The sequence below is a fragment of the Poecilia reticulata genome, chromosome 10 (assembly GCF_904066995.2).
Source record: "Poecilia reticulata chromosome 10, P_reticulata-male-v2, whole genome shotgun sequence".
Classification (NCBI taxonomy): Eukaryota; Metazoa; Chordata; class Actinopteri; order Cyprinodontiformes; family Poeciliidae; genus Poecilia; species Poecilia reticulata.
The window spans coordinates 30,140,987-30,165,455 of NC_088839.1; the positions used below are offsets into that span (position 1 = coordinate 30,140,987).

The following is a 24,469-nucleotide window of genomic DNA, read 5'->3' on the forward strand; positions in this document are numbered from 1 at the left end:
ATTACCCAGCATGGATACTTCACACCTAAATACATTTGAATTAATGTAACCGAGGGAAACATACAGAATTAAAAAATAAGATTAATAACTAATCTGATAGCTAATCTGATAACTGGCTAGATACTTAGGGTGCTTTCACCAAACTGCCTCTCAGCTCAACCCCCCCAAACAAAGTCAGGTTTGTTTGAGGAGGTTTGAATGCACAAACTCTGGTCTGCCTACAAACCTGCAGCAGGTTCAGTAAAAATTAAATCTGGCACAGGTTGATCATATATGTAAATGGCAAATAATATAACCTGAAAAAAAGTTTCACCAAGAACTGAGCCTTGGGGTACACCTGCATTAATTTTTCAAAACAATAATTTCCCACAACTGCTCACAGGCTACAACCAAAGATTTAATCTGCTCAGAAACACATATTTCTGATTACCCATTACTTATTGTTGTTTAATATATGAAGTGCCTTTTTAATATCCAGTACTGCTTCATCAAGAGTCCCCATTAAATAATGAAGATGAAACTTAGCTTGTGTGAACGGCTATGATTTATTTTGGATGGATTTAATTGTTCATCATCACAACGGGAAAAAAATGACTTTAAAGTTCACATAACATTTCAGTTTCTATCATATAAATACATATTTGTATGCAAATAGAGTAAACAGTGTGCAGTGACTATCACTTTCCAAGTTCAGTCTCTTATAATCTTTTTACAAGACCACCAGCTACATGAAGTATACACTTAAATACTGTATGTTCTGAAGTGACCACACAAGCCAAGCTTGTTTCTATCTCAGCAATCATAATTGTTCACCATGGTGGAAAAAAATGTGCAAACACTAGACCAGGAGTCGCTGCAGAACTCTTTGGCCAGCTTCTTGTTTTTGGGCAGGCAGGATTTGGCGGCTGTGACTGGAGCTGCTGGAATGTAAGGCGAGGGAGTCACTGTCTTCTGGGCAACTACGAGCCTAAAGTGAGCCTCTCGGGGGGCCTGTTTGCACACGCCTGCCCTCACCAGTAACTTTTCATTATGACAGAGGCTGTTTTGCTTCTTCAGAGCCCTGGTAATCTGCTTCCAGTAGAGCAAAGTGTTGGACGTATATTGGGGACAAAGAGCTGGTCTGCCCACATATCTACAGTTGAAGCTCTTTTCCCCCTTTTTGCAAGTAACGAAGAGGAACAACGGATCATTGTCTGTTGCAGTCCAGGTGCAACGGGAACCATCTTTGGTGACCAGTTTGTCTCCAACAGGTTTCACACGGCTCAGTCCTGATCTTTCCTTACGATGTCCTCTGTCCCCCCGTCCTCTACGTCCGTGGCTCTTCTGACAGCTGCCCAACATCATCTGATGGGAAACACAAGCGAGCACCATCAGGATGGCTATGTTGGTGAGAAGAGCCATGGAATCCACAGAACACACCCTGCAAAAGAATTCATTAGAGATTTGACCTAATATCACTCACAATGCACTTTTCTTAGAAAACTGTTTTAAGCCTCTATTAGATTAACATTCTGGAAGAGTTGAGAGAATTATCAAACTTTTTAAAATAACATTTCATTCCTATTTGAGTTTGAGAAACTGAGGGACTGATTTACAAATTAGATTTACACAAATATTGTAGGTTGATAAAAGAGAATTTGTTTAATCTGAGTTCAGTTTACATTAATCTATGTATAACACTTTAGCAAAAAAAAAGAGGTTTTGCTGCTGATTTAAATACATATAAAATGATAACTATTATGCAAAAACAATATTCTAACTTTCTAACTTTCAGTGCTAGAAATACAGATACTAATTTTTAAAACTCTTAAATGTATGCATGTCTATAATAACATAATGTTATTAATTTGAAATTAATACTAAGTGTTATGCTAATGCATCAAATGAATAAAATCTATTGTAGATAAAATACAACTAAAGACTTTTTCACCAGTAGCATTGGTGGAAAAGTTCCACAGAGCAGGTTTACTGGAAAAAAATGGTTAAACTTACTTGGTGTTTTCAGAGAAAGTTCAGTTTGCTGTCCTGACACATTTGAGCTCTTGTCTTTTCTTGCAGGTTGCAAATGCTGCTGCAAAGTCAGCCCTCCCCTTCAAACCCAGAGCCACACACACACTATGTATCAAATACAAGCACACACACACACACACACACGCACACACACACACACACACACACACACACACACACACACACACACCCACACACACACACACACACACACACACACACACACACACACACACACACACACACACACACACACACACACACACACACACACACACACACACCCACACACACACACACACACACACACACACACACACACACACACACACCCACACACACACACACACACACACACACACACACACACACCCACACACACACACCCACACACACACACACACACACACACACACACCCACACACACACACACACACACACACGCACACACACACACACACACACACACACACACACACACACACACACACACACACACACACACGCATATACTCAATAACAATGTCCAAGTGAATATCCTTACTGAATTCAAAAGTGTTTGGAAATAAATTAAGCTTAATTTTCTTCCAGGCACAAATTAACTTTACTTGTATTAAAATCAAGTACAATGACCCATACACAAAGATAAATCAGCTGAATTGTAATATATTGTGCCTCAATCTCTGTCTGAAAGGGAGTAAATATCTATCTATCTATCTATCTATCTATCTATCTATCTATATATATATATATATATATATATATATATATATATATATCCTCCTTCCTTCACAACCTGTCCTATTATATTTACAGAATTTTGTTTAAGTTAAGAATTTCTCATGGCACTACTGTAAATAAAGCAGATGGATAAGAATTGTTTAACTAATAGTGTTTATTTCTCATTTAAAAGCATTTTCACAGTCCATATATATATTTCACAAAATACCTGTAGTGAGAAAGTTTTTTTCAAACAACAAACATAAATTCTGATCTCTACAAACAATATTCAAGCTAATTATAGTAAATATCACAGAAAAATACAAACATGTATACTATCTTTTCACAGGTTAAAGCAGTTCTAATTCATACATGTCTACTTCATGCAAAACATAAAAGAAGCTGCTGAAGGTTTCCAAAGAAAAATGTAGCATTTAAAATCAGAGAAATAAAAATGTAACAGCCACTGTAGTACCAAGATATTTCCGTAAGAGGGCGCTATAGATGTTTCAAAACAAATAACTGGCCTGGATTTTTCCTCCAGTGGTGGTTTCAGTCACCAATTCAGCACAATCTGTATGCAGAACAGAGAGGAAGACATAAAATCCTGATCATTATGAATCAGTGATGAAAGCAAAAAACATTTAAGCAAACAAGATTACACAGTATTATACTTGTGTAATCAGGATTTATATCTTAAAAACATAAAGGATTTTTCTGCTACTCACCTGTTTTGTTAATTCCGAAACCAGCCAATTACAAAGGAACAGACGCCCTGCAGGGACCTCCAGCAGTACTGCTGAGCCATTCTCCTCCGGGCGTTCTCAGTCGGAGCTGCTGTCGGCTGTGATTTGGCTCTCTGTGTGGTTTTAACTTTCCCTGGAGCCCGAGATGTTTTAAAAGGTGTCTTCATTGTCAAATTAGGTCTTCCATGTGCAGCTGAACTTTGGGGTTTTCCAGGCTGCTTTGATGGCTGCGCTGCTGGCCGAGACCTTAGGAAAGGACCGGCCGAGAAGTTCATCCGAGATTCATCAGTCGCCTTCCTGCACATGTGAGGTTTGATCTCTTTAGGACCCTGACAGCCGTGTGCTTGCTTCCTGAGGACCCACATCATCTGGACGAAGTAGTGCCTGGGGTTTTTGTTGAAAGCACTGCAGGTGTAAGGTCTCCCCACATACTCACACCAGTAGGCACGTCTGTTTCCCAAGCATGACAGCCTCAGCTTTATGTTTTCTCCTTGGCCTGTAAGGATCATGGTGCACTTGTCCTTAGCCTTGGTTTGGAACTTGATGGGATCGTCCCAGATGCTTTGTCTCCTTTCGTCCTGTGCCTCAGCTGGCCAAAGGCAGCAGGCCAGCAGCAGAGCAGTGGCTTGGGTCCACATGGTGCCAGATAGATGCAGAGAGCAGGATGAGAGTGGAACTGCTTGAGCTAAGGCTTCCTCTTGGTATTTATTGGCCAAGCAGACACACAGTAGCTTTAGGGAACAAAGCTGAGTCAGACTAAGGAAAAGTGGTTATATGGGCGGAGGAGGGAAAAGCCACGTTAGTTCCTGCTGAAATGTATGCAAAGCCCACTAAGATGCAACATGGATTCTCATGTTTGATCGCTTCACATAAAAAAAACACAACCGACAGATGAAGAAATCTTTTTTTTTTTTTTTAAGTTTACTGACTTTGACTGTATAGGTCAGTTTCACACTGGATCAATGCACTCATAAAGAGAAATTGTCACGGTTTCCAATTTGATACATACATTTTAATTAGAAATGTGAAATCTGATAGAAAAAAGAAAGCTGAACCTCTCTTGTTTGCGTTAAGTGGCAGTTAAGGCTCATAACTGTGCAGGGTAACCTATCATTTCCCTCTAAACATAAACCCAGGACAGTGCCACAGAGAAACATGAGCACACACATGCAGGGACAAGACTGGAAAGGGAGGCAGTAATGGCCATGCCAATTAAGAAAGCACAAGGAAATGTATGAAGTAGGGAGGAAGGATGAAGTACACACATATGGCACACAGGGTCTTACATGAGATTAATGTTTCGACCAAAACAATTGTATTTTTTTGCAAGAACTAAACATAACAGAGAGCTGAATTTGATGTAATGTATTTTAACTTGATCAGAAATGCAATGATTTGTTTTCATCATCTTCACAGTTAAATTTTTTTAGAACAAAGTGAAGGAACCCAGTGTTTGAACTAATAACATCCCAGAAGGGCTTTAGAGTTTACAACCTACTTTATCTTTAATTACCAAATATGACATGATTCTGACTCATCTGATACTGAACATTTAACTGTAAACCATAATTGAATGTAAATCTGGAAAGATGCAACATTTTGAGAAATCAGATTACACTTTTAAATTATTTAAAATAACCACACCCACACAATGTTCAGTGTTTCAGTAAATACAAACTCGGCCTCTGTTTTTGACTGGTTTTCAGACAGAAAAAAGTCTGTGTGTGGTTTTTCTTGGAGTGTTTATTTGCATCCTGCTTGGTGCCTGAGAAAACTTTGAAGCCAAGCTTATGGAAGAGGATAATAATGTCTTATTGAAATAGCTGACCGGTAAAGCAACCCACAGGGTTCTGGCTTGGCAGTACAACCATCACATTGGAATGTGCATAGTGCTAAAGCGTGCAAAACCATCTGCTCCAATGTTACACACAGTTCCCATTTAGCATAACATTTATATTAATTTCAACATATTTTCCTGTTTTTACCCTCAGAATTACACATTCCATGTTTTGCCTCACAGTAAAATAGGAAAATCTTTTCCATAACATGTCAAAAATATTGTTACCCCAAAATACAGAGCAAGCTGAAAGAAGGTAAAGAAAGATTGGAAGAGAAAATAACTTGAAATGGAGAGTTTATTCACAATTTATACACTTTTGTCATATCCACATAAAAAACAAGCATCTTCCTGGATCCATCATCGCCCAACTGTTCAGCATCACATTTCAAACCATTCATCTGATCAACCCAAAGCTACCATATATAACTAGTTTAAGCACTTAAGTTGTGAATTTGTCCCCATAAATGCATTACCAGACTCCAGCAAGGAGTAAAACTGTGATAGTCAGCATGAGCACACTGATCATCTAAAAATGTCCACCTTGAGGAAAACTAAGTTTGAAAATGAAGCAAGCAAAAAAGAGCGCTGAGAAGAGACAGAGCCAATAAGTTCACATTGTGGAAAAGCACAGCTGGGACATCTTAACATGGCAGTCAGTGTTTCCTTTGGAGAAATAAAATTAATGAAAATAGTTTGTAAAGTCAGTCTAGCAGAGCATAACTTGTAAACCGTTGGCAAATATTTTCAGTACTTCTACTGCAAATTACAGTTATTGGCTTTATAGAAGTCATATGTGCACAAAAATCTACAAAAATGGGTTAATTTTTAATCCTTGTTATGATAACCTAATTAAAAGTTCTTAAATGTTAGCATTCACTTTAGCAACTTCTGAACTGACACATTGTTTTTGTTTGTTTTGATTCAAGCCCATGGGCTTTCTCTTTTAAAAACAATGGCAAACTTGGATCTAAAATGGATTTGTTGAAGTATAAAACAAATGTAATATAAAAATTATGGATAAAGTATTAAATTTAGACCAGTTTATACCAGTAAAAAAAAAAAATCTGATTTTTTTTGATTCACATAAAAACTGACTTTTGTTAGTCTTCATATATGCACATTATATAATCTATTACCTGGTAAATGTTTATGCTAAGGCAGGTATTGCTTTTTTTCACAGTTCACATAAACCAGATGTGTGCAAACCATAAAAAATACTTCTTTTCAACAATCTGATTGATGGTGCCATGAATGGATTGTCTAAGCTCTCACTGGAGAAAGCATCTGTATAGAAATATGAGATATAGGATATGTTGATTGGCCTCCCTGATGTAACAATATCAGCATATTTATCACTCAACCTCTACATATAACAATTACTGAATGAACACATTAAAAAGTTCCATGTAACCAGAAGTACCGTTTAACTGAAAATGCAGGCAAAGGGCAAAAAGTGTGCCACAGAAAGACTATTTCAAAATATGGGATTTGGCTTGAGAATTAACTTTCCACTTTAAAATTATGAGGACCATAAAGCAGGAAAGACCTGAAAATAAATGCATGTGGTATATAGAGGAAATAGAAGTAGGTGTTGTTTTTACTATTATTCTCCAACTGTACTGTATTATTTAAACTGATAGTTCAACCAAAACACATCTGCTATGCATTTGGTAAGAATTTGTCATTTGGTGTTACAGTGTGGTTGTGGTGGGCCTTTCTTACCATAACAACCCTTGGTTCAAGAATTAGTGTTTTTTTTTCTAAACCCACTATTCAAAATGATTCTGATTTGGTATTTAAAACTCCAAATAGAAGTAGCGATTTAGAACAACGTACCAATCTGAATTACAAATAAATGCTAAATGTTAACACCTGACACAAGTTTAAATGGTACAGGAAGGACATTTTAATGAGGTCAGCTCCTAGATTGTTTATATTTAACATAGTGATATGGCCTTTTGTAACTGTAACGTCGTCATGGTAAAACATCTCAAAGGCAGACAGACCTCTTCAGTGTTTCTCACATACCGATGGGTCACGTTGCCCCTTTGCCATTTCATACTTTTCCAGTGTTGCCTTTTTCACGCTGAATAGTTGCTGCATGCCAACAACAACAACAACTGTTGGTATGCAACATCTGTCATTGGAAGTTGCATACCAAACTTCAGTCAGAGGGCATTTCATATCTAATTTTACCGTTGAGCTAAAGTCATTTTTGGTATTTTGCTTCTACTGTACAAAACTTTTTTGCCATGTGACTCCAATGGGACAGGTCCAAACAGATATCAGAGTCAAAACCAATGAAAAAAGGGTACAATATAATTTTTTTAAGAAATAAAATTTTATCTTTGTTATTGAACTATTCCTGAGATTTGAACAAAAGGATACAAGTAGTGTGTTTTACAGGTAAGAAACTGAAGAATTTGGGGACAAAATGGCAACATTTGAATGAGGTTATGAATTGTCAAAGAGGGAAATTGACCCATAGCCACCTAAACTCTGCAAAACCAACATGTCTGGAAATATTGTAAACAGCTTTAAAAAAAAAAAAAGTCATGCTTCGTTTTCTTACAAATTCTCTCCACAAGTCGTTACGCCACTGTTCACACAAGAATTTTCTCAACAGGTAAAATATCACACATCCAAGAGCTCAGTTAAAAAGGATGTATTTTTTCAACAAAACAATCAGATCTTTATGAAACCTGCCTTTTGACACTCACTTTGAAAGTACAACACCCTTTTTAACTGTAGGAAGAAAATATAACTTTCTCCAGCTTCTCTTTTCTCGAGCACAAAGTTCATAAAAATGAGCAAACACAACAGTCAATGTTATGTCCTCTCAAGGGCTTTTTCAGCTTGGTTTTGTGTCCAAACTAATGTAAACACAGACACAGCAGTCCTGGAAAATGTAGATGAAACCTGGCTCAGATTAATGCTGAGGACTGATGAGGTTGGCGTCCTGCCGGCAGAAACCAAACTGGAGGATTTGATCTGCATCATTGAACAAGCAGGACGTCCCGTGTTCTTCTTTTGAAGTGAAGAAACCATGTTGAGATTCCTCAAGTGAGCTACAATAAATGAAAAAGATCATTTTGAGTTGTTAACTGATGAGTTGTTAATACATTTTTGTAAATAAACTCCCTGGCCAAGAAAAAAATGGCAACCAAATAAAAAAAGGTCACAATAAGCTTTTGCAATGCCACAACATTTATTTATAATGAATGGATGGATGGATGGATGGATGGATGGATGGATGGATGGATGGATGGATGGAATGTGCTTCATTTTATCTGCCTCTCTTACCCTGATGCACTGGAAGAGGGCAAATCTGAACTTATAACTTGATCTTCTTGCATTGCTCCCATGCTCCCTTGCAAACTGAAGCTTTTTCTCTAGTTAGCCTCACTAATTAGAGGTTTTCTAACTTCTACACAGCTGTTCAGGCCCAAACTCTTGAGTTCCCTTCACACTGTGTGTAGAAATGCTCTTATTGTCGCTACTAAACAACCTTAAGTTATATATTCATTGGACATTTAACCCAATTCTGCAATTTCATCAGGTTTTTCATGCCAATGATTTGACTTTTCTTAAACAGACTAACATCTTTTCCACACAACCATGGGATGTGTCTTTACACATGATGTCTAAGAAATGAGAAGCAGCCCATTGCATCTGCTGGAGTTAACCAAGTGAATCTCCAAATTGTCACTTTTTTTAATTTGTGTGTTTTGCCTGAGAACCACAAAGACCAATCACTTCACTTTCATCTTAAAGCAGATCAGAGTGAAGTTTCAAAGAGAGGGAATTATTCAACTTATAATCAATAGAAATGATCTCAGTAATAAAGACGTTATCATCGAGACAACAAGCTACTTTCAAAAATGTTGTAATACTTAGAAAATTGAACAGAGTTTTAAGACTAAATTAGATTTATTGACAGTAGCTCTGTGTAATCCTCTGTATTGATCAGTCAGTCGAAACTCATTCAACTATTGAAGTTACACAAATACCTGCAACCTGAAACATAAAAAAACACAATAAAACCAACTTACCATGACGTTTAGTTCCAGTTGTCAAGGGCACTACAAGGGCAAAGAGCAGAGAAAGACACTTTAGATATCACAATGCAAGAAAATATTTCACAACATAAATATCCCCAAAATAAGTTAAGTTTTTATTGCAGTTTCTTATATTCTAAAGAAAATGTGTAATGTAGGCCTGCAGTCATTCTGAGACTGCAGAGATCTTCACAAAATTCAGAAATAGTCAAATCTTAATTTCACCAAATAATTCTTTCAACACCAGTGGAAACTAATACATTGTTTTCCCTTCTGAAGACATGTTGCAATAATCTAAAACAAAACAACAATGCTGCAGCATTCCTTTCTGACTAAATGTGCTCAATTTAAAGGTTGGATTTTTTATTTTATTTATTTATTTTATTGTCATTGTGAGATGATGCTGCTGTAAGACATACTACAATAAAATACTATTTTTTAAGGCATTACACAACTTTTCCAGTGGTTTTATTCAATGTGGAGGGTGCTGTAAGGAGGAGATAACTACACATAAAAGGGTTTCACTTCTCTCACGAGCTAACTGAACACAACCACTCACAAGAGGCTAGTAGACACGTTAGAGAACATTTTTAAAACTGAATGATACTATCCTAAATATAAATTGAAGGTTTCTTCTCTCTAAAACACTGAGAGTCACGAGCATCTACAGTAAATTTAGTCATTCTCACCATGTTGGTTTTTCAGCAAGCAGAAAAAGCACTAAAACAAGCTGTGAACAGGTGTTAAGAGTGTTAGCACATTAGCAGTATAAGATTTAAAAGAGATGATCGCTGACTCAGCAGGACAGCTGTGAGGAGAGGTGTGAGGAAATCGGTGTTAGAGAGTCAGAGTCGTCGTTTTGTGTTACCAGTACCTTTCAGGAGCCAAGCCAGAGCTGACTCTCACCAGTCGATGTGCCTCGGAGGAGCCGAGGCCCGTGGAAACCTGTTCATTGTGTCATATGTTGGGATGCTACCATCACAGGAACAAACACGCACACACAGGGAAAAACGTTACCAGACAGACTCAACATTTTTACATCCAAGAGGAGAAGGGTGAGCAGTTCTTACAACAGAGAGCAAAACATTATCTGAGTATCTTACTGTGCAAACAGAGTAGTTTAGTGTTGATCAATTAGAACAGGTTTTAAATTATGTAATACATTCCAAAAGCTTAATGCAACTCAAATAGAAAGATAAGGTTTAATAAAAAGTCGTATTAATTTTGCAAGTTCAAACTGGAAATCAAACTCCTATTTTTTCAAACTGCAACAAGTCAGAGCAGAGCAACTCCTCATTTAGATGTTTTACTCTCTGTGTTTATCTTGTTGGTTCAAGATGCAAACTCATCTGCGTCCAAATGCAACTTAAAGAGATAAAACACGCAGTTAAGCATCTGGTTAGATTCAGAAAAGAAAATCAAAAGTAGCAACATATCCAGGGACACACTAAAGCTCAGCATGCTTGCCTCTCTCTGAACAAAATGATCAGGTGTACATTCATCGGACTTTGGCCGACACTAAACGAGAGGAAACAGGAGAAGATTTCATTTCATTCCACAGGAATTTCCCAGCGTCAGAAAGAAAGCAGTTGGTTAGTAATACGGTAGATTCCCTCAAAACCACCAAGCAAAACATTTACAACATGACAGTGAAGTAGTGGTAGCAGAGAGATTCATCAGCCTCAAGGCTCCTATGATTGTTAGAAGGTGGAAGATCAGACTGATTATTGGGATTTGAAACCCTAATTTCTCTTTGATGAAAGAGAGTTTAAGTGAGGGTTTAGTTTTATTGTTTATAGTTATAGGTATGTGCTCCTTCTTTTTCTCCATCAAGATGTTCCAGCTCTTATTTTTCTAACACTCACCTGCAGATAAGCAAGTATTTTAAGTAAATATAAATTGCAACTACGTTCCTTTAAGTTGTGATATTTAAAATGTTGATTGTGAGTTATGCGTATTAGCTTTAGATACTCTCTATGACAAACCTTTATTAGTATTTGTTTTCCAATAATCCCCAGTCTTCAAGTTGATTAACCCAAATCGATCTTTATTCCGCTCCATATCTCAGCCTCAAAGAAAACAGTAGGGCTACGATCTGATGCTCAACAACAAACACCAAATGCTAAACCACTGCTGAAATTCATTTTAAAGCATTTTTTATCATAAGTACCAAAACGTTGATTCCGGATTGTTTCTAATAAAAGCTACCACTACTTGCCAGTTTAAAGATTTGCTACCATATCACACACACTTATGCGTGTGTGTGTCTTGAAATGACTCCCTCAGTGAGCATGCAATGTGTTCAGCCATACTATATATAAAACCAACTTCCCAGGCATGCATCCACCTCCACCATGCATGCAGTCAGCAGGATAAAGGGAAAGTTTACCTTGTCATCATAGGATTAGGAATACCTTGTGAACTCTCACTATGATAACCATTATTAACAATTTCCATACTGAAAATAAAACATTGAGAACAAAAATGGAATGAAAAATGAGAAACGCGACATGCTGAATAAAAATGTTTCTTTTATATGTGGTTAAATCTTTAAACGATATCAGGAGATGAATATGTTCCGAGTATAAACCTTAGTGTTTTATTTACACATTTATTTATTTTATTTATTTTTTTTTTTTACAAAAAACACTTTAATGATTGCATGAGCCCTTCATGAAAGGTACTGTAAGGGGCACTTCTTAAACATAGCACATGACAAAAAGCCACATTGTCCACCCACATGAGCAATTTTGAAGCTCAAAAATGCAAACGAGCACCAAGAATTTAGTAAACAGCTTTCTATATACATTACTTGGAAAAAAAAGCACAGAGTGAGAGAAGTTAAAATGAAAAGGAGGTTGGGGAAGAGCGTCTTACTTTTTCATGGGAATTGTCTCAACGCTATGGAGATACACAGAAAACAGGAACATAAAAATGTTATTGAGATGGTCAGCAAAAGAAATGCATCATGAATCCTTCTGTGCAACCCAGCAGGGATTGCACAGAGGGAGATGCAGTTGATCAGCTGAGATATTACAATTACAACTACTGTAGATAAAGCCATGAGTCCACAGAATCTGAGCATGACAAAGGCCCATGAGGAAGAAAAAAGAATTGACTAATTTATCAGTGTCTTTTCTTTGTAAAGTGCCAAGTGCTTGACAAAGAAGAATGAAGAAATAAAATAAAAAATATGGAAGATGGAAATAGTAGGAATGGTTATCACAAAGTAAAATGCCAAGTCCCAGAAACAGAGGAGCTAAAGGGAAGAGAAAAGGGAGCAGAAAATAAATCAAAACAGAAAATTTCAGTAGCACAGAACAGTTTTAGAACCCATTTAAGAACCCGTTTTAAAGCAAACCAGAAAACTAACCAATTATATTCAGATACTCAAAAGAAAAGCCTAAAAGATAGAAGGATGCCCTGCAACCATCAAATATTTAAAACATATGTGCAGTAATTTAGATCTAATTGAGCCATAAAAGAACTAAAACTGCAGCTTTATAGTAACAATAGATACAGTAAAAACATGTGAGAAGAAAAATAAATGCAATAACTCACTCATCATAAACATCCTCTGTGTCCATCCTGCGGTAGTACTTGGCTAGTTTCACAGCTAGTATTACGCTTGGGAGCAGGAATAGTGTGCTGCAGCCCAGACCCATCCAGAAAGTGTTCTGTCGAAAAGATAATTTAAAGAATTATATTTTTCATAATTTTATATGAAGTTATTAACACAATGTTCTGCCTTGTAAAGTATTTATACCTCTTAAGCCTTTTCATGTGTATGTGTTAAGACAATAAAAAAAAATTAAACCATGAATTATTTTCCTTCCACACAAAATTGTGTAGTAATCACTTAAAATCACATTAAAATGCACTGAAGTTTGTAATGTGGAAAAGTTGAAGGGGTGTGAATACTGTTTAAAGGCATTTTAACTGCTGTTTTTAATTTGGCTTTGGTTTACAGACATATAATCTAGATATTGACCTTAATCACTTTGAGTGAGTTAAACGTTAAACCTAAACATCTGCACTAACACACATTGATCTGCAGTTAACTGCTTGAGGCTTGATTAGGTGGGATCTATTTTTATTATTGCCATTGTTACCATAGAATCCCCCAGGAAACTGCAGGTCATGATCTGCGCCGTATCCAAGATGTTGCTGAAGGGCTTGCATGGTGCAACCTCCAAAGCCAACTACAAAGATTGTAAACAGGAAATGTTATCGCACCACCATACAGCCAGTAAACACAAAGTTTCTTAACTGTGGGACAACACATCTGTGCATTCTGACTGTTCCTGAACAACAATAACATTGAGACTGAAACGAAAAAGTTTTATTGACATATATGAGAATCAGAGCTAAAATATCTTATTTTTCACTTTGGTTTGAATTCCTTTGGCTTTACTGCAGCAGAAACCATCGTGCCTCAGATTCCTCAGATTTAAAGGAGCTGTAGCTTTTATGTTTGTCCTCTCTATATTTACCCCAAAAACTGTTATGCAAGTTTTTTGTTGTCCACTATGATACTGAGCTTTTTTCGTAACTCATGCTGCAGAAAATCCTTTCACTAAACATGAACAAAGTAATGCATAAAACATAAAATTAGCATAATATGAAAATGGTAGATAAACACTTACTGATGTTTTGACCCATTCTATGTACTGATTGAAATAGCCAATAATGGTTGCTGAGTATTTTCTTGTTTCCTGTACGAAATTAGAGAACAACTGTTAGTTTAACACAATCAGAAAACTGAGCTAAGCAAAGAGATACATTTACCTGACTGATTAAAAGTGTTGCATTCTGGGAGATGAGGTGCTGAGCAGCTGCAATGGCCTCAAGAACATCTGTGACTTTGTTCTGTAAAGACGAACTAGTCAGTACCAATGTGAGTGTAAATATGAATTTTGATAGCGGTTTATTTACCGGGAGGTCAGAAGCTGTCCTCTCCAGGAATCTCATACTCTGGTTCAATGCACTCTTAGAGAAAACAAAAAATAAGACATTAGTTTCAGAAGTTAAAGACCAACAGAAATCTGAGAGCAGCACGTACACAATGAGTGACATTGATTTAATTATTGGCATGCTGGAGGATTTTATTCCAAAATCAAATATCCACAATGCAAAGACATAAGAACAAATACAATCACATACACCACATAAAACAAATAAGGACTGTCCCTTTATTTTGTCTAAAAAAATAATATTTATTCTCTTCATGTGGATATTTTGAACTATTTTGGCACAAATACTTTAAATATCAACTATAAGTTTGTGAAAACAACAATAAAAAGTGTGTCTGCAACAAAATAATGTCAAAGATACGTTGTCTGTTTAAAACTCCAGGTAATAACACAGTTAATGCATATCATATCATATCATAAACTTGTTCTTACCCTTGCTCTAACATATTTCTTGATGGTGAACAGAGAAAAACAAAACAACAAAACATGAATAAATGTGCTGAGAACCAACAATGGTTTCATCTGTTCATCCTAGATGATATCTGACAGACTGGTTCTGGGCTTGTGGAGAAAGTAAAGCTGAATATTTCATATTTAATGTGTTCTGACACAAGCCCGAGGGCAACAAGTGCTATTTTATTTTACAGAACAGCAGACAAAGCAACATTTTATATAATCACACCTCTATACTGCAGACTGTTACTGTGGAATAATTACTTAAAATTATCGGTTGTAAAAGTAGAAACAAAGAGTCTCTAAAGCAGATGGATGTAAAATCAGCACAAAATGTAAAGTGATAATTTCTTTCTCATGCAAAAATGCTGTTATGAAAAGACAGCAATGGCAAAAATAGAAAGTGGTGAAAGGGTGAAATGACCAACCAAACTAAGGCAATGGACATACAATCGAAGTACAAAAGTCAGTTTTGCTAATTTATGCAGCACCAATTAACTGCAAATATCATCTCAAGGTGATTTACAAGATACAAAGCTCCAATTCATAAACAGAAATATATAATTAAATCAATCTAAAACAGTTTAATCCTATGTGGGGAGAAAATGTAATTACATATGTCCAGTTCCAGTACACCATCTCTAAGTCCACCAAGGTTTGCTCACCTAGATGCAGCCTACAGTATTTAGGTCTTCATTGTTTGGTGCAAGTGACATAATTACTTGTTTTCTTCTAATATTAACTGTATTTATCAGAGATTTATGCCATTACACATTGAAAGTGTATGTCCTCATTTTTGCATTGTGTTTATGTGGTTTAGGGTGGATAACTATGCAAATCTGATCAAAACCAAGTTCTGCTGAAAGTATCTGGGACACGCAGTGGGGATTACCATGGCCTGCTCCATTGGAGCGATCTGTTGTCTGTGGATCCGCTGCAGAGTGGCCACATGGCCTTTCAGAGCTGTCTGCAGAGGTCCCCTAGGCTGGAGAAGGAGAAAAAAACAAGTCGGGTTTTATTCCAAAAGAAGAGGAAGAAACAAAAGACTGCGTTCGTGAGATTCCTGCTGCCCAGACATTTCTTAAACTTTTGGTCACGTAACAGAAAACAGTGTGGAGTTTTAGCTCTCATTCATCAGGAAAGAATCAAATGGTTTATAAATGTAATTCTTTTTCAAAAACACATTTTTCCCAGTTTACCAAACTGCCAACTTTTAAATAACTGCATTTTGTTTTTGCATTTGAAAGTGCACAAGTATTTAGTTTTTGCCAACGCAATCATTCTGCATGAAAGCACACCAGCCTCTGTGTAGCAGCCTCTGTTAAAAAACCTTAGCTAAAAAGATCACTATTCATCACAGTTTGAGAGAACAGGTGCATTAAGAGATGTGCAGAGATGAAATAATATGAAACTCCACAATGTGAATGTTGGTGCTTCAGCTAATGTAGCCAGATCAGCTGCTTTACCATCAGGTCTGTCTGGGACTCCAGCTCTTTGGCGAATGAGAGAACATCCACCACAGTGACTCCTTTATTCACCTTAAACAGACAAAGAAACCAGTAACTCAAACACTGAGCTTGGATGGCAGCACACACATAGAAAGTTACATTTTAGACATGTAAGTATTGATAATGCAGTGAAGAATTTATAGTTTATACAGTGATTTTCTTCAGACATATTTGTGGTTTGCATAAAAGATTAGAACAATTTGCCCCTTTCCTCACATAATTAATGAGTGCTCTGAGCATAAAGTCTTAAAATGAATTATTGAATACTGCATTTAATACGTTCAGACATTGTTGTTCTTAATTTGCCACCAACATGCAGGTCAAAGTTTTACAAAAACTTTCAATTTACATTGCTCACAAATTTCCAAATAATTGCAGTTATTCTTCAAATCAATGTACAGAAAAAACATGAGATTGTAATTTATCGTGTTTTAAACCAAACTGAATCAGATCAAATCTCTTGTTTCCTTGTACAACTCAGAAATCAGAGGCTTTTGACTGAGAGAATGAAAGTTAAACTAAATATCTCACACATTTGTAGATTCAGTCTAAAGGTTAATTACTTTTTGCCCTCAGTCTCAAGTCTTTGAAGTGCAGCTGACTGATTGATGAAAAGAGCAAATGTCAAGTTCTAGCACATACCTTCGCACCTTTGGCCTGGACTGGATCCTTATTGGATAATTTAGCTTTAGCAATCCTTCACAGAACTCTGCCTGAAGCTTGTTAACTGATTTAGGTGTTGATAAACTTAGTAAGTCAATTATTAAATAATTTAAATAAATTTTTTCACAGACATAATTTAACAATTGCAACAATTTATACATCATAACCCCAAAATAAAAACTATTCAAAACCAACCACCGACAGCATGTTTTGCTCCTGTTCATGTGTTTCTATAATCACAGCATGTGTCACCTCGTCAAGGTAGTCGGCGTAGTTGATCTCTGAAAGGCCAGCTTCAGAGAAATCTAGGAGGTTCTGCTTCCCCTCTGCCTCCAACAGGATTATCGTTCTCAGGTCAATCCGAAAGTTCTCCAGCTGACGCACAACATCCTTAGTGAACTGTAAACACAACCAGGGATCAGAAGTTTGGGTGAGAATATAAACCCTGAGCAACTCAACTTTCACATTTACACGTCAAAATCTTCTTTCTAAACGTGGCAGATGTCTGTATCAATGTGGAAGCATGCTACATGCAGCATGCTACATGCTGTCTACAAACCTTCCAGAGCCAGTGATTGGCTCCTATCACCTTCCAGTGATAGGCTCTGGAAGGTTTGTAGAGGTCGAAGGTAAAATGATTGCAGCAAAATATTAGGAAATCCTACAGAACAATTAGTTTCCATCTACCAGAGAACTATGACTTCAGAGAACATTTATTTTCCAGCAACACAATGAGCTGAAGCACCAAGCTGAAGCTACACAGAAATAGTTCAAAGACAACAAGGTGGATGTTCTGGAGTGGCCTAGTGAAAGTCTGCACCTCAATCCAACAGGGAACCTGTGGCAGGACTTGACAAAGGCTGACCCTCATGCAACATGGCAGAGCTCGAATATATTTGCAAAGAAGACTGGAGTACCATTGCATCATGGGAATTTGTTCATTTTATGCCCTTTGTTTAACTTGAAACTTTTTGGAAAAAAGATAATTAAGAGAGATTAAAAATATATATATTTTGGTATTTACTTGAGAATCTCTTGCTTTCCATTTGTGCTATAAAAAAGAATTTGTCCCTCTTTGCACCAAGACTAAGTGGATTAATAGGAGGAACTACAAAAGACTTTATTAGGTCTTCTTTGACTTTGAGGTCATCTGAAAACCACAGTCATCATTCTCAGACATGTCTTTGCAGAAGAAATTTTGAAAAAGAATGCCTTGACCAAAAAATGTCTGCTTTCCCAGCCAAGAAAGATGTTTTTTGTGCCACTATAAAGAGAACAAAAAAACACATTGGGACAGTAAACCAGTTTCCAGGATAACTGTATGGTCACGTCAAAAGTTTTGGATTTTCCAGAAAACTAAAAATGTCAGCCATATAAGTTTTTACTGTGTGTTTGTTTTCTTCAGTGGGCTAAAATGAATGTTGTTTTAGAGTCCAATCAAAAGGGAAGAGGCTATCTACCAAATAGCGACAGTATAATCAAGTTTAGAAAGAAGGAAGATGATGAGCAGTTGGTATCGTCTTAACTTTTTATGAAGGTGTTACTCTCCACATCAAAAACACCGTCTATGATTATTAACATAAAATGGTTAAATGTTTAAATTGTTTCATATCAGGACTATTGCATATTATGAATTAAATATGGGTGTGTTATTGATTTAAAATATCCAAAGGAATTTAAATGTTCATGATTTGATTTGATGATGTGGACAAAAGTCTGGTTGGATAATAACTACACTGGCTCTCCAAGATAACCAACCAGAGATGTAATATGAAGAATACAACCCAGCTTTCTGACTTTGAATTGATAGGAGCTCTAATGAAGACTTATTTGTAATATGAACCATCATTACTTTGGAGAATGTATTGTTTCTTCAGGATGCACTGAATTTGAATATTACTCCATATAACACTGATTACTGACTGATATGCTGGTCAAATTCAAACCAAACAACTTTGAAATAATTGAATTCATTTTACAGAAATACCCACTCCTCAGATTGGAAATTAGTAGAGAAATGTTTGTGCATGACTTTGTTCCACATTGTTTGATTTTGTTCATTTAAAATTAGCTGTGAGCAGAAATAAATAGCTGCAGCCAGAGAAGACTGTATAATCCCACTCAAAACAATATTTAATCAGTTTTTCATTCAAAGTATCACATCCCACAATCTGTCAGGCAGCCCACACTTTTTCACACATTTAAATATTTTGTGTATAATGTAAATAAATGGCTTCTTCAGCAAAGTACTGATTCAAGGTTTCCAAAAGCAGAGGGAATGCCACACTGCATATATATAACCATTATTTTACAGTTTTTTTTCCCCAAGAGTACAGGAAACAATGTTATATATGCACTTTGAATTGCTATTATTAGATTAACAAATGTTAATATTTACACAATATTTGGCAATTGGCAGAAGATTTGTATTCTTAAAATATTTTTTTGCAATCTAATTGACTTGGGGATCATCAGTATGACAGCTGAAAGAAGCTCATTCATAAACCTATGTTGTTATCATGTTCAGTGGTGAAAGTAAGGGGGTACGGCGGGGTACCCCTAAAAGATTTAGCGGGGGTACGCAGTACCCTGAAGAGAGGAGCGGCTGTCTGCTGTAAAAAATCAACGGGTTCACTGTGCAGCCGTGAGTTCACCCACTAATCAGCCGTGACTGATTAGTTTTTCAAGAACAATCTAAAACACGACTTAATCAGTTAATACATTTTTTTTTTCTCATTTCATACTGTTTCTGAGCTGTTCGTGCTTTGCTAGAGCAGCGGTGCGATACGTCGATCGCAGAAGGTTTTGAGTCGATCTCGACATTAGATGACAAACTGAACGCCGCCAGGACGCTGAGAGCAGCACGTCCTCCACTGACTCCTTATTTAAATGTCCATTACTTCATTAAAGAACAACAACAAAAAAATCAACATAACATGCTCAAACAACAATTATAATCTCAGTGATTATTGTTTCAACAAGGTGTTGCATAAAAATGGCATCCAATAAATAAAAGATCAGTATTTCATTTTATTTTCAGAACATTTTAATTACTTGCTTTAGTTTCTTTGAAAATGATAAGAAGGATGGTCATATTTTATTTTATTTCTTCAGCTCACTTCCACTGGATGCAGGATTATTGCTTGTATCTTATTCTGAAGATTGGAATTTTGATTATGGAGTCCCTTTTTCCATCACATTCATTAATTTTTTTATTTCTTTACTTCATAACTCAGTTTTTCTGACATGAAGCTTGGTTCAGCTTTTATGCTCACTTCTGAGCCCTGCCAAGAGCTGGAATTGTTCAATCAGATGGGAACTACAAACTTGTCTGCCATTTTTACCCAGAATGCACTGCAGTTAGTTGATTGCTTCTCTGAAAGATGAGTGCCGTCTTTAAAACTCCCCTTTTTCACAGAGTTCTTTTGATTCTTTGTTTTCAGACTCCTTTGCCTGATATGAAGCTTCATTCAGCTTTTAACTTCACTTCTGAGCTTCTGCCGACAGCTAGAACCAGAGGCGTCGCCAGGAATTTTGGGCCTCCTGACAAAATATTAGATTGGGCCCCCCTGCAAAGGTCGCCAGGCCGGGAATCGAACTGGCGACGGCTGCGTCGAGGACTAAGGCCTCCATATGTGGGTTGTGCTTAACCCCTGCGCCACCACAGCACACCTTAAAATTAACTAATCAATCACCGCTGTGTTCAGGGAGGCTTATTAATGATCGCAAAATAAATATCAAGCCTGCAAACCTGATATCGTAACGGACTAAATGTTATATTTTTAACGTAATCTCTGGTCGACTTGTGGAGCGCAGGAGGTTGCCATGGCAACGGGTGTCCTTAAAGAGACGGAGAGTAAAAATGTGCGAGTGGTTTAGAGTTGATCACCTGTTCGGGTTGTTTTAACTTTGTTTATCTTTGTTGTGGCGCATCACAGCCGCTGCAGTTTCTGAGCGTTCAATAAACGACAAACTTGGGACTATACCTCATTCTTTGTAAGTATAAGTCAGTTACATCAAAAATTAAACACGGTAAATATGTTTTTAGTATTTAACAAACAAATGTATATATATATATATATATATATATATATATATATATATATATATATATATATATATATATATATTTATTTATTTTTTTTTTGTCCTAGTACCCCCAACAATTTAAAACTACTTTCACCCCTGATCATGTTTAAGGTTTACAACATGTTTGAAGCTCTTTTCCAGTTTAGTAAACATTTTCTAACTTCCATAACGTTGTTTACCAGATTTATTTACTTTCTGTGCATGACTTCCACCAACAGCATAAACCTGGACTATAGCGTATATGTTGTGCCTGTGCAGATTACTAACCACTGTGGTGTTCAGGAACGAGGAGATGTTGAAGACTTTATCCAGACGCAGGGCAGAGTAGATGCCTTTGTTCTGTTTGCAAGTACTGAAAAAGTCAAGCATATAGATAGGCAAGAAAACAGAGAGGAGAGAGAGAAAAATCAGTTTTATACCAGTCTGAGAGAAAATGTTTGCTGCCACCATGTGTAATTGATTGGAATTACAGAGCTGATGTGTTTCAAACTGGAAGCAGGATCATTTACTCAAAAAGCTAAAGTCTTATAAATTCTAACATTTAAGCAACCAACTAAGTGAGAGGAGTTTTCTTATTAAAGTTAAATCCATGTCTGTTTGTAAATGTAATGACTTTGGGTCTGCCATCGCAGCGTACTTATGAATCCCCATCAAGCAGGAGGATGATGAAAGCTTATGTAATCAAACAGAAGTAAGCTGCAGAAAAGCAGTACTAAAGTGTAAAAAATGACACTAATTAGCTACGGCAAGTTAACTGCAGCTCCTTTCATTTGCATCCTCCCTTCCGTCTGGATGAAATATTCAACTGGAGACTCGATGCCACAAGCAATGAATGTGCCACAGCAGAAAGTTTGAGCAAAATATGAGTAACCTCATTTGTTGATAACTCAACATCCAATAGAAACAGTTTTTAAAAAAGTTAAAAATGCATTCATCAATGCTTTCTAAGATTTTAAATATAAAGAAGATATAAGAACACTGAATGCATTGCTGTGGATAGAACCACCTGATATTTCTTTATAATTTAAATATTTTGTTTTTGCATTGCTGTTCTACTCTTCATGTGCAATGCTGCTTACGTATTGCTTAAAAATGTTTTCTAAGCTGACAGCACAAGAGACGTGTGCATACCTCAACTGAAAGCATTTTACATTTGAATACATGCTAAAAAACTCAATATGTTTATTTGAAAATGAATTTTCAATAAATTTGGGATCACAGAACTTTGCAGAATGTTAATATATAATATAATATATCTGAGTTTTCTTTGCCTGTACAAGCTTTCCGATGTCAGCTCCAATTCAGAGTCATTGTACATGTAGCCTGGGATGAAATTCTTCCACTCTGGGTTGATCAAGTATGGGGTGTCAACGACCTGGTGAAAAAACGACAGAAGAAAAGTAAAAGGTCTCTCATATATTTATGTGAATATGTATTCTTTACATTAAAGCGATAAGAACTCTGTAGATGTGTAGTTGGTGGAATTGTAGCTAACATGGAGTGGATTATTGCATCCCATCATTAAAACCCCATTCAGGCCTAAATTATGACCAGTAAGTAAACAAATGTGATTACCATGACAACCTGTTATTGGTGAAAGCAGCACAAAACGACAAACTCAAGGATTTGCATGTGGGGAACAAACATTGGCAAGTGTGGTTTGACCCAACTGACTTCCTACTGTAGCACAAATTGCTCAATAAGTTCATGGTGGTTCTGAAAGAAAGGTGCTGGAAAACACACTGCAGCCCAGTTTGTGTATGGTGCTGCTTAGCTGCAGACCTTTCAGGGTTGAATATTCCCTGACATCTGTGGACTTTATTGCCAGGAATATGTAACTTGCCACAAAGCAAAATGGTTCAGGAATTGTTTGAGGAGCACAACAAATATGAGGCATTGACTTGGCCTCCAAACTCCCCAGATATCAATACAATCTATGGTGAAAGTGCATTCTCTTACACATTTAGAAAACGTTACATTTTCTTGTTTTCATACTAAAAATCCATAAATAAAATCCAAAGAGAGGTTAAAGGCAAGAGATAAGAAATAATTGTCTGCTTTTCCCACTTGCCTTGAAGAGTTCTTTGGTGTGAAATGGCTCACAGAGAAGTTTCTCCATGTTTCCTCCTGCCAGAAAGATGGTGGTCAACACTCCCATAAGCATCCAGGAGAAAATGAAGCTGAATCCAACACCGCTGTGGACAAAAACAAATTCACTCAGGTGGGAATTTTTTATTTATGTTCACAATGTTAACAGTGAATATTTTTATTTTACAATTGTCATCGAGAATCTCCAATGTTTCTTCTCTCCTGCTTAGCATAGCACAGCTGAACCAAGATCAAATTAATTGAAAATCTTGAGAAAAAAATAGCTGTTTGGAAACCAAAAGACTGAGAGATAAAAGGTTAAGATACAAGAGATAGAACATTAAATAATAAAAACTGAGTTTCACTAGGGTATGTCAGACTTACGCCATCAGCAGTGTTCCTCCTGTATTGGAGATACATCCTCGGGTCGTCGGTGAGGCATGCTTGTCGTATCCCAGGGTGCCGCACAGAAGGCCCAAGTAGTTAAAGGCCAAGACCAGAACCACCATGCAGCACAGAGCGATGCAGCCGATCCATCTGCGAACATCAAGCAGAAACTAAACAACATGTAGAAGAATCAAGTCCCAGAACAGATTTGTTGAGTTTAATTGTACAGTTTGAGCTAACCCTAACCCTAAACCTGGGAAATAATGTCAGCCACACCCATAAATTAAGTGAGTCACATGAAGGAGTTTGCTTTTAAAAATTGCATCTTTTTTCATTTGGATATCTTGCAAAGCTGCATTACAGACCATCCGCACTATTTTTCGGTCTAAAAAAACTGGGCTTTCAAATAATCAGTTTTAACCCTTTACAATGAAGTTCACTTTGAAATAATCCACATATGCTGGTTTTGTTAGTGGTATGTGGCTTGTTCTGATCAGATGTGCTTGGCTTAAGGCTGCTTGGCTATGGAAAAAATTATGATCCAGATTATTTTGGTCAATATTCAGGATTAAAACTGATTTTTCATTATATTTAGAAGAACAATGCATTTCTCACATTTGGAAAACACACATAGTTTATATTTAGATACAAATAACAAAAGAAATCAAATTAAAATTCTTTAAGAAAAGAAAAAAACTTTATTGGAAATGAAGTGCAGATAATCAAAATATCAATAATAAATAAGATAAGTAAATGTATGTTTGTCATAGTTAATCATACATAACACCAAGTTATTTCTTGATCATATTTTAGTGTTGGATCCTACACATGTATTTAAATTTATGCTCCATATCTTGAATAAATGTGAGTTTCCCTCTGCTAGTTGCTCGTAGATACAGAAACGTGGTAATTATATTTTATTTGTACGAAATA

General features: G+C 36.6%; 3 protein-coding genes across 22 annotated transcripts in view; all 3 read right to left on the reverse strand.

Annotated features, from left to right (window-relative positions):
* Positions 1 to 526: 526 nt before the first annotated feature.
* On the reverse strand, positions 527 to 2,524 carry fgfbp1a (fibroblast growth factor binding protein 1a). Its single transcript, XM_008421104.3, has 2 exons — positions 1,993 to 2,524; positions 527 to 1,420 (listed from the first exon to the last, which is right to left on the reverse strand). The coding sequence occupies exon 2, from the start codon at positions 1,399 to 1,401 to the stop codon at positions 793 to 795; it is 609 nt and encodes a 202-aa protein (XP_008419326.2). The 5' UTR covers positions 1,402 to 1,420; positions 1,993 to 2,524; the 3' UTR covers positions 527 to 792.
* A 364-nt stretch (positions 2,525 to 2,888) lies between these two features.
* On the reverse strand, positions 2,889 to 4,251 carry fgfbp2a (fibroblast growth factor binding protein 2a). The gene is made up of 2 exons (XM_008421103.3): positions 3,460 to 4,251; positions 2,889 to 3,305 (listed from the first exon to the last, which is right to left on the reverse strand). Exon 1 carries the CDS (start codon positions 4,113 to 4,115, stop codon positions 3,468 to 3,470), a length of 648 nt encoding a protein of 215 aa, XP_008419325.1. The 5' UTR covers positions 4,116 to 4,251; the 3' UTR covers positions 2,889 to 3,305; positions 3,460 to 3,467.
* A 1,343-nt stretch (positions 4,252 to 5,594) lies between these two features.
* Positions 5,595 to 24,469, reverse strand: part of prom1a (prominin 1a) — a 64,759-nt gene continuing 45,884 nt past the window's right edge. For 3 of the 20 annotated variants that reach the window (XR_534734.3, XR_001777008.2, XR_001777006.2), the window contains 18 exons: positions 23,534 to 23,686; positions 23,133 to 23,256; positions 22,333 to 22,436; positions 21,329 to 21,413; positions 17,225 to 17,371; positions 16,268 to 16,339; positions 15,694 to 15,786; positions 14,781 to 14,798; positions 14,311 to 14,364; positions 14,164 to 14,244; positions 14,022 to 14,090; positions 13,488 to 13,577; positions 12,937 to 13,052; positions 12,253 to 12,276; positions 11,765 to 11,833; positions 10,250 to 10,347; positions 9,370 to 9,399; positions 5,595 to 8,385 (listed from right to left, as the gene is read on the reverse strand). Coding sequence is in view for 3 of the 20 variants with exons in the window: in XM_008421098.3 (XP_008419320.2) it covers positions 9,378 to 9,399; positions 11,765 to 11,833; positions 12,253 to 12,276; positions 12,937 to 13,052; positions 13,488 to 13,577; positions 14,022 to 14,090; positions 14,164 to 14,244; positions 14,311 to 14,364; positions 14,781 to 14,798; positions 15,694 to 15,786; positions 16,268 to 16,339; positions 17,225 to 17,371; positions 21,329 to 21,413; positions 22,333 to 22,436; positions 23,133 to 23,256; positions 23,534 to 23,686 (1,321 nt within the window). In the remaining 17 variants the exon portion in view is untranslated. Of the gene's footprint in view, positions 8,386 to 9,369; positions 12,635 to 12,932; positions 13,053 to 13,487; positions 13,578 to 14,021; positions 14,091 to 14,163; positions 14,245 to 14,310; positions 14,365 to 14,780; positions 14,799 to 15,693; positions 15,787 to 16,267; positions 16,340 to 17,224; positions 17,372 to 21,328; positions 21,414 to 22,332; positions 22,437 to 23,132; positions 23,257 to 23,533; positions 23,687 to 24,469 lie in introns of those variants that run through there. The other 17 variants (XR_001777005.2, XR_001777009.2, XR_001777011.2 and 14 more) reach the window with 14 other exon arrangements.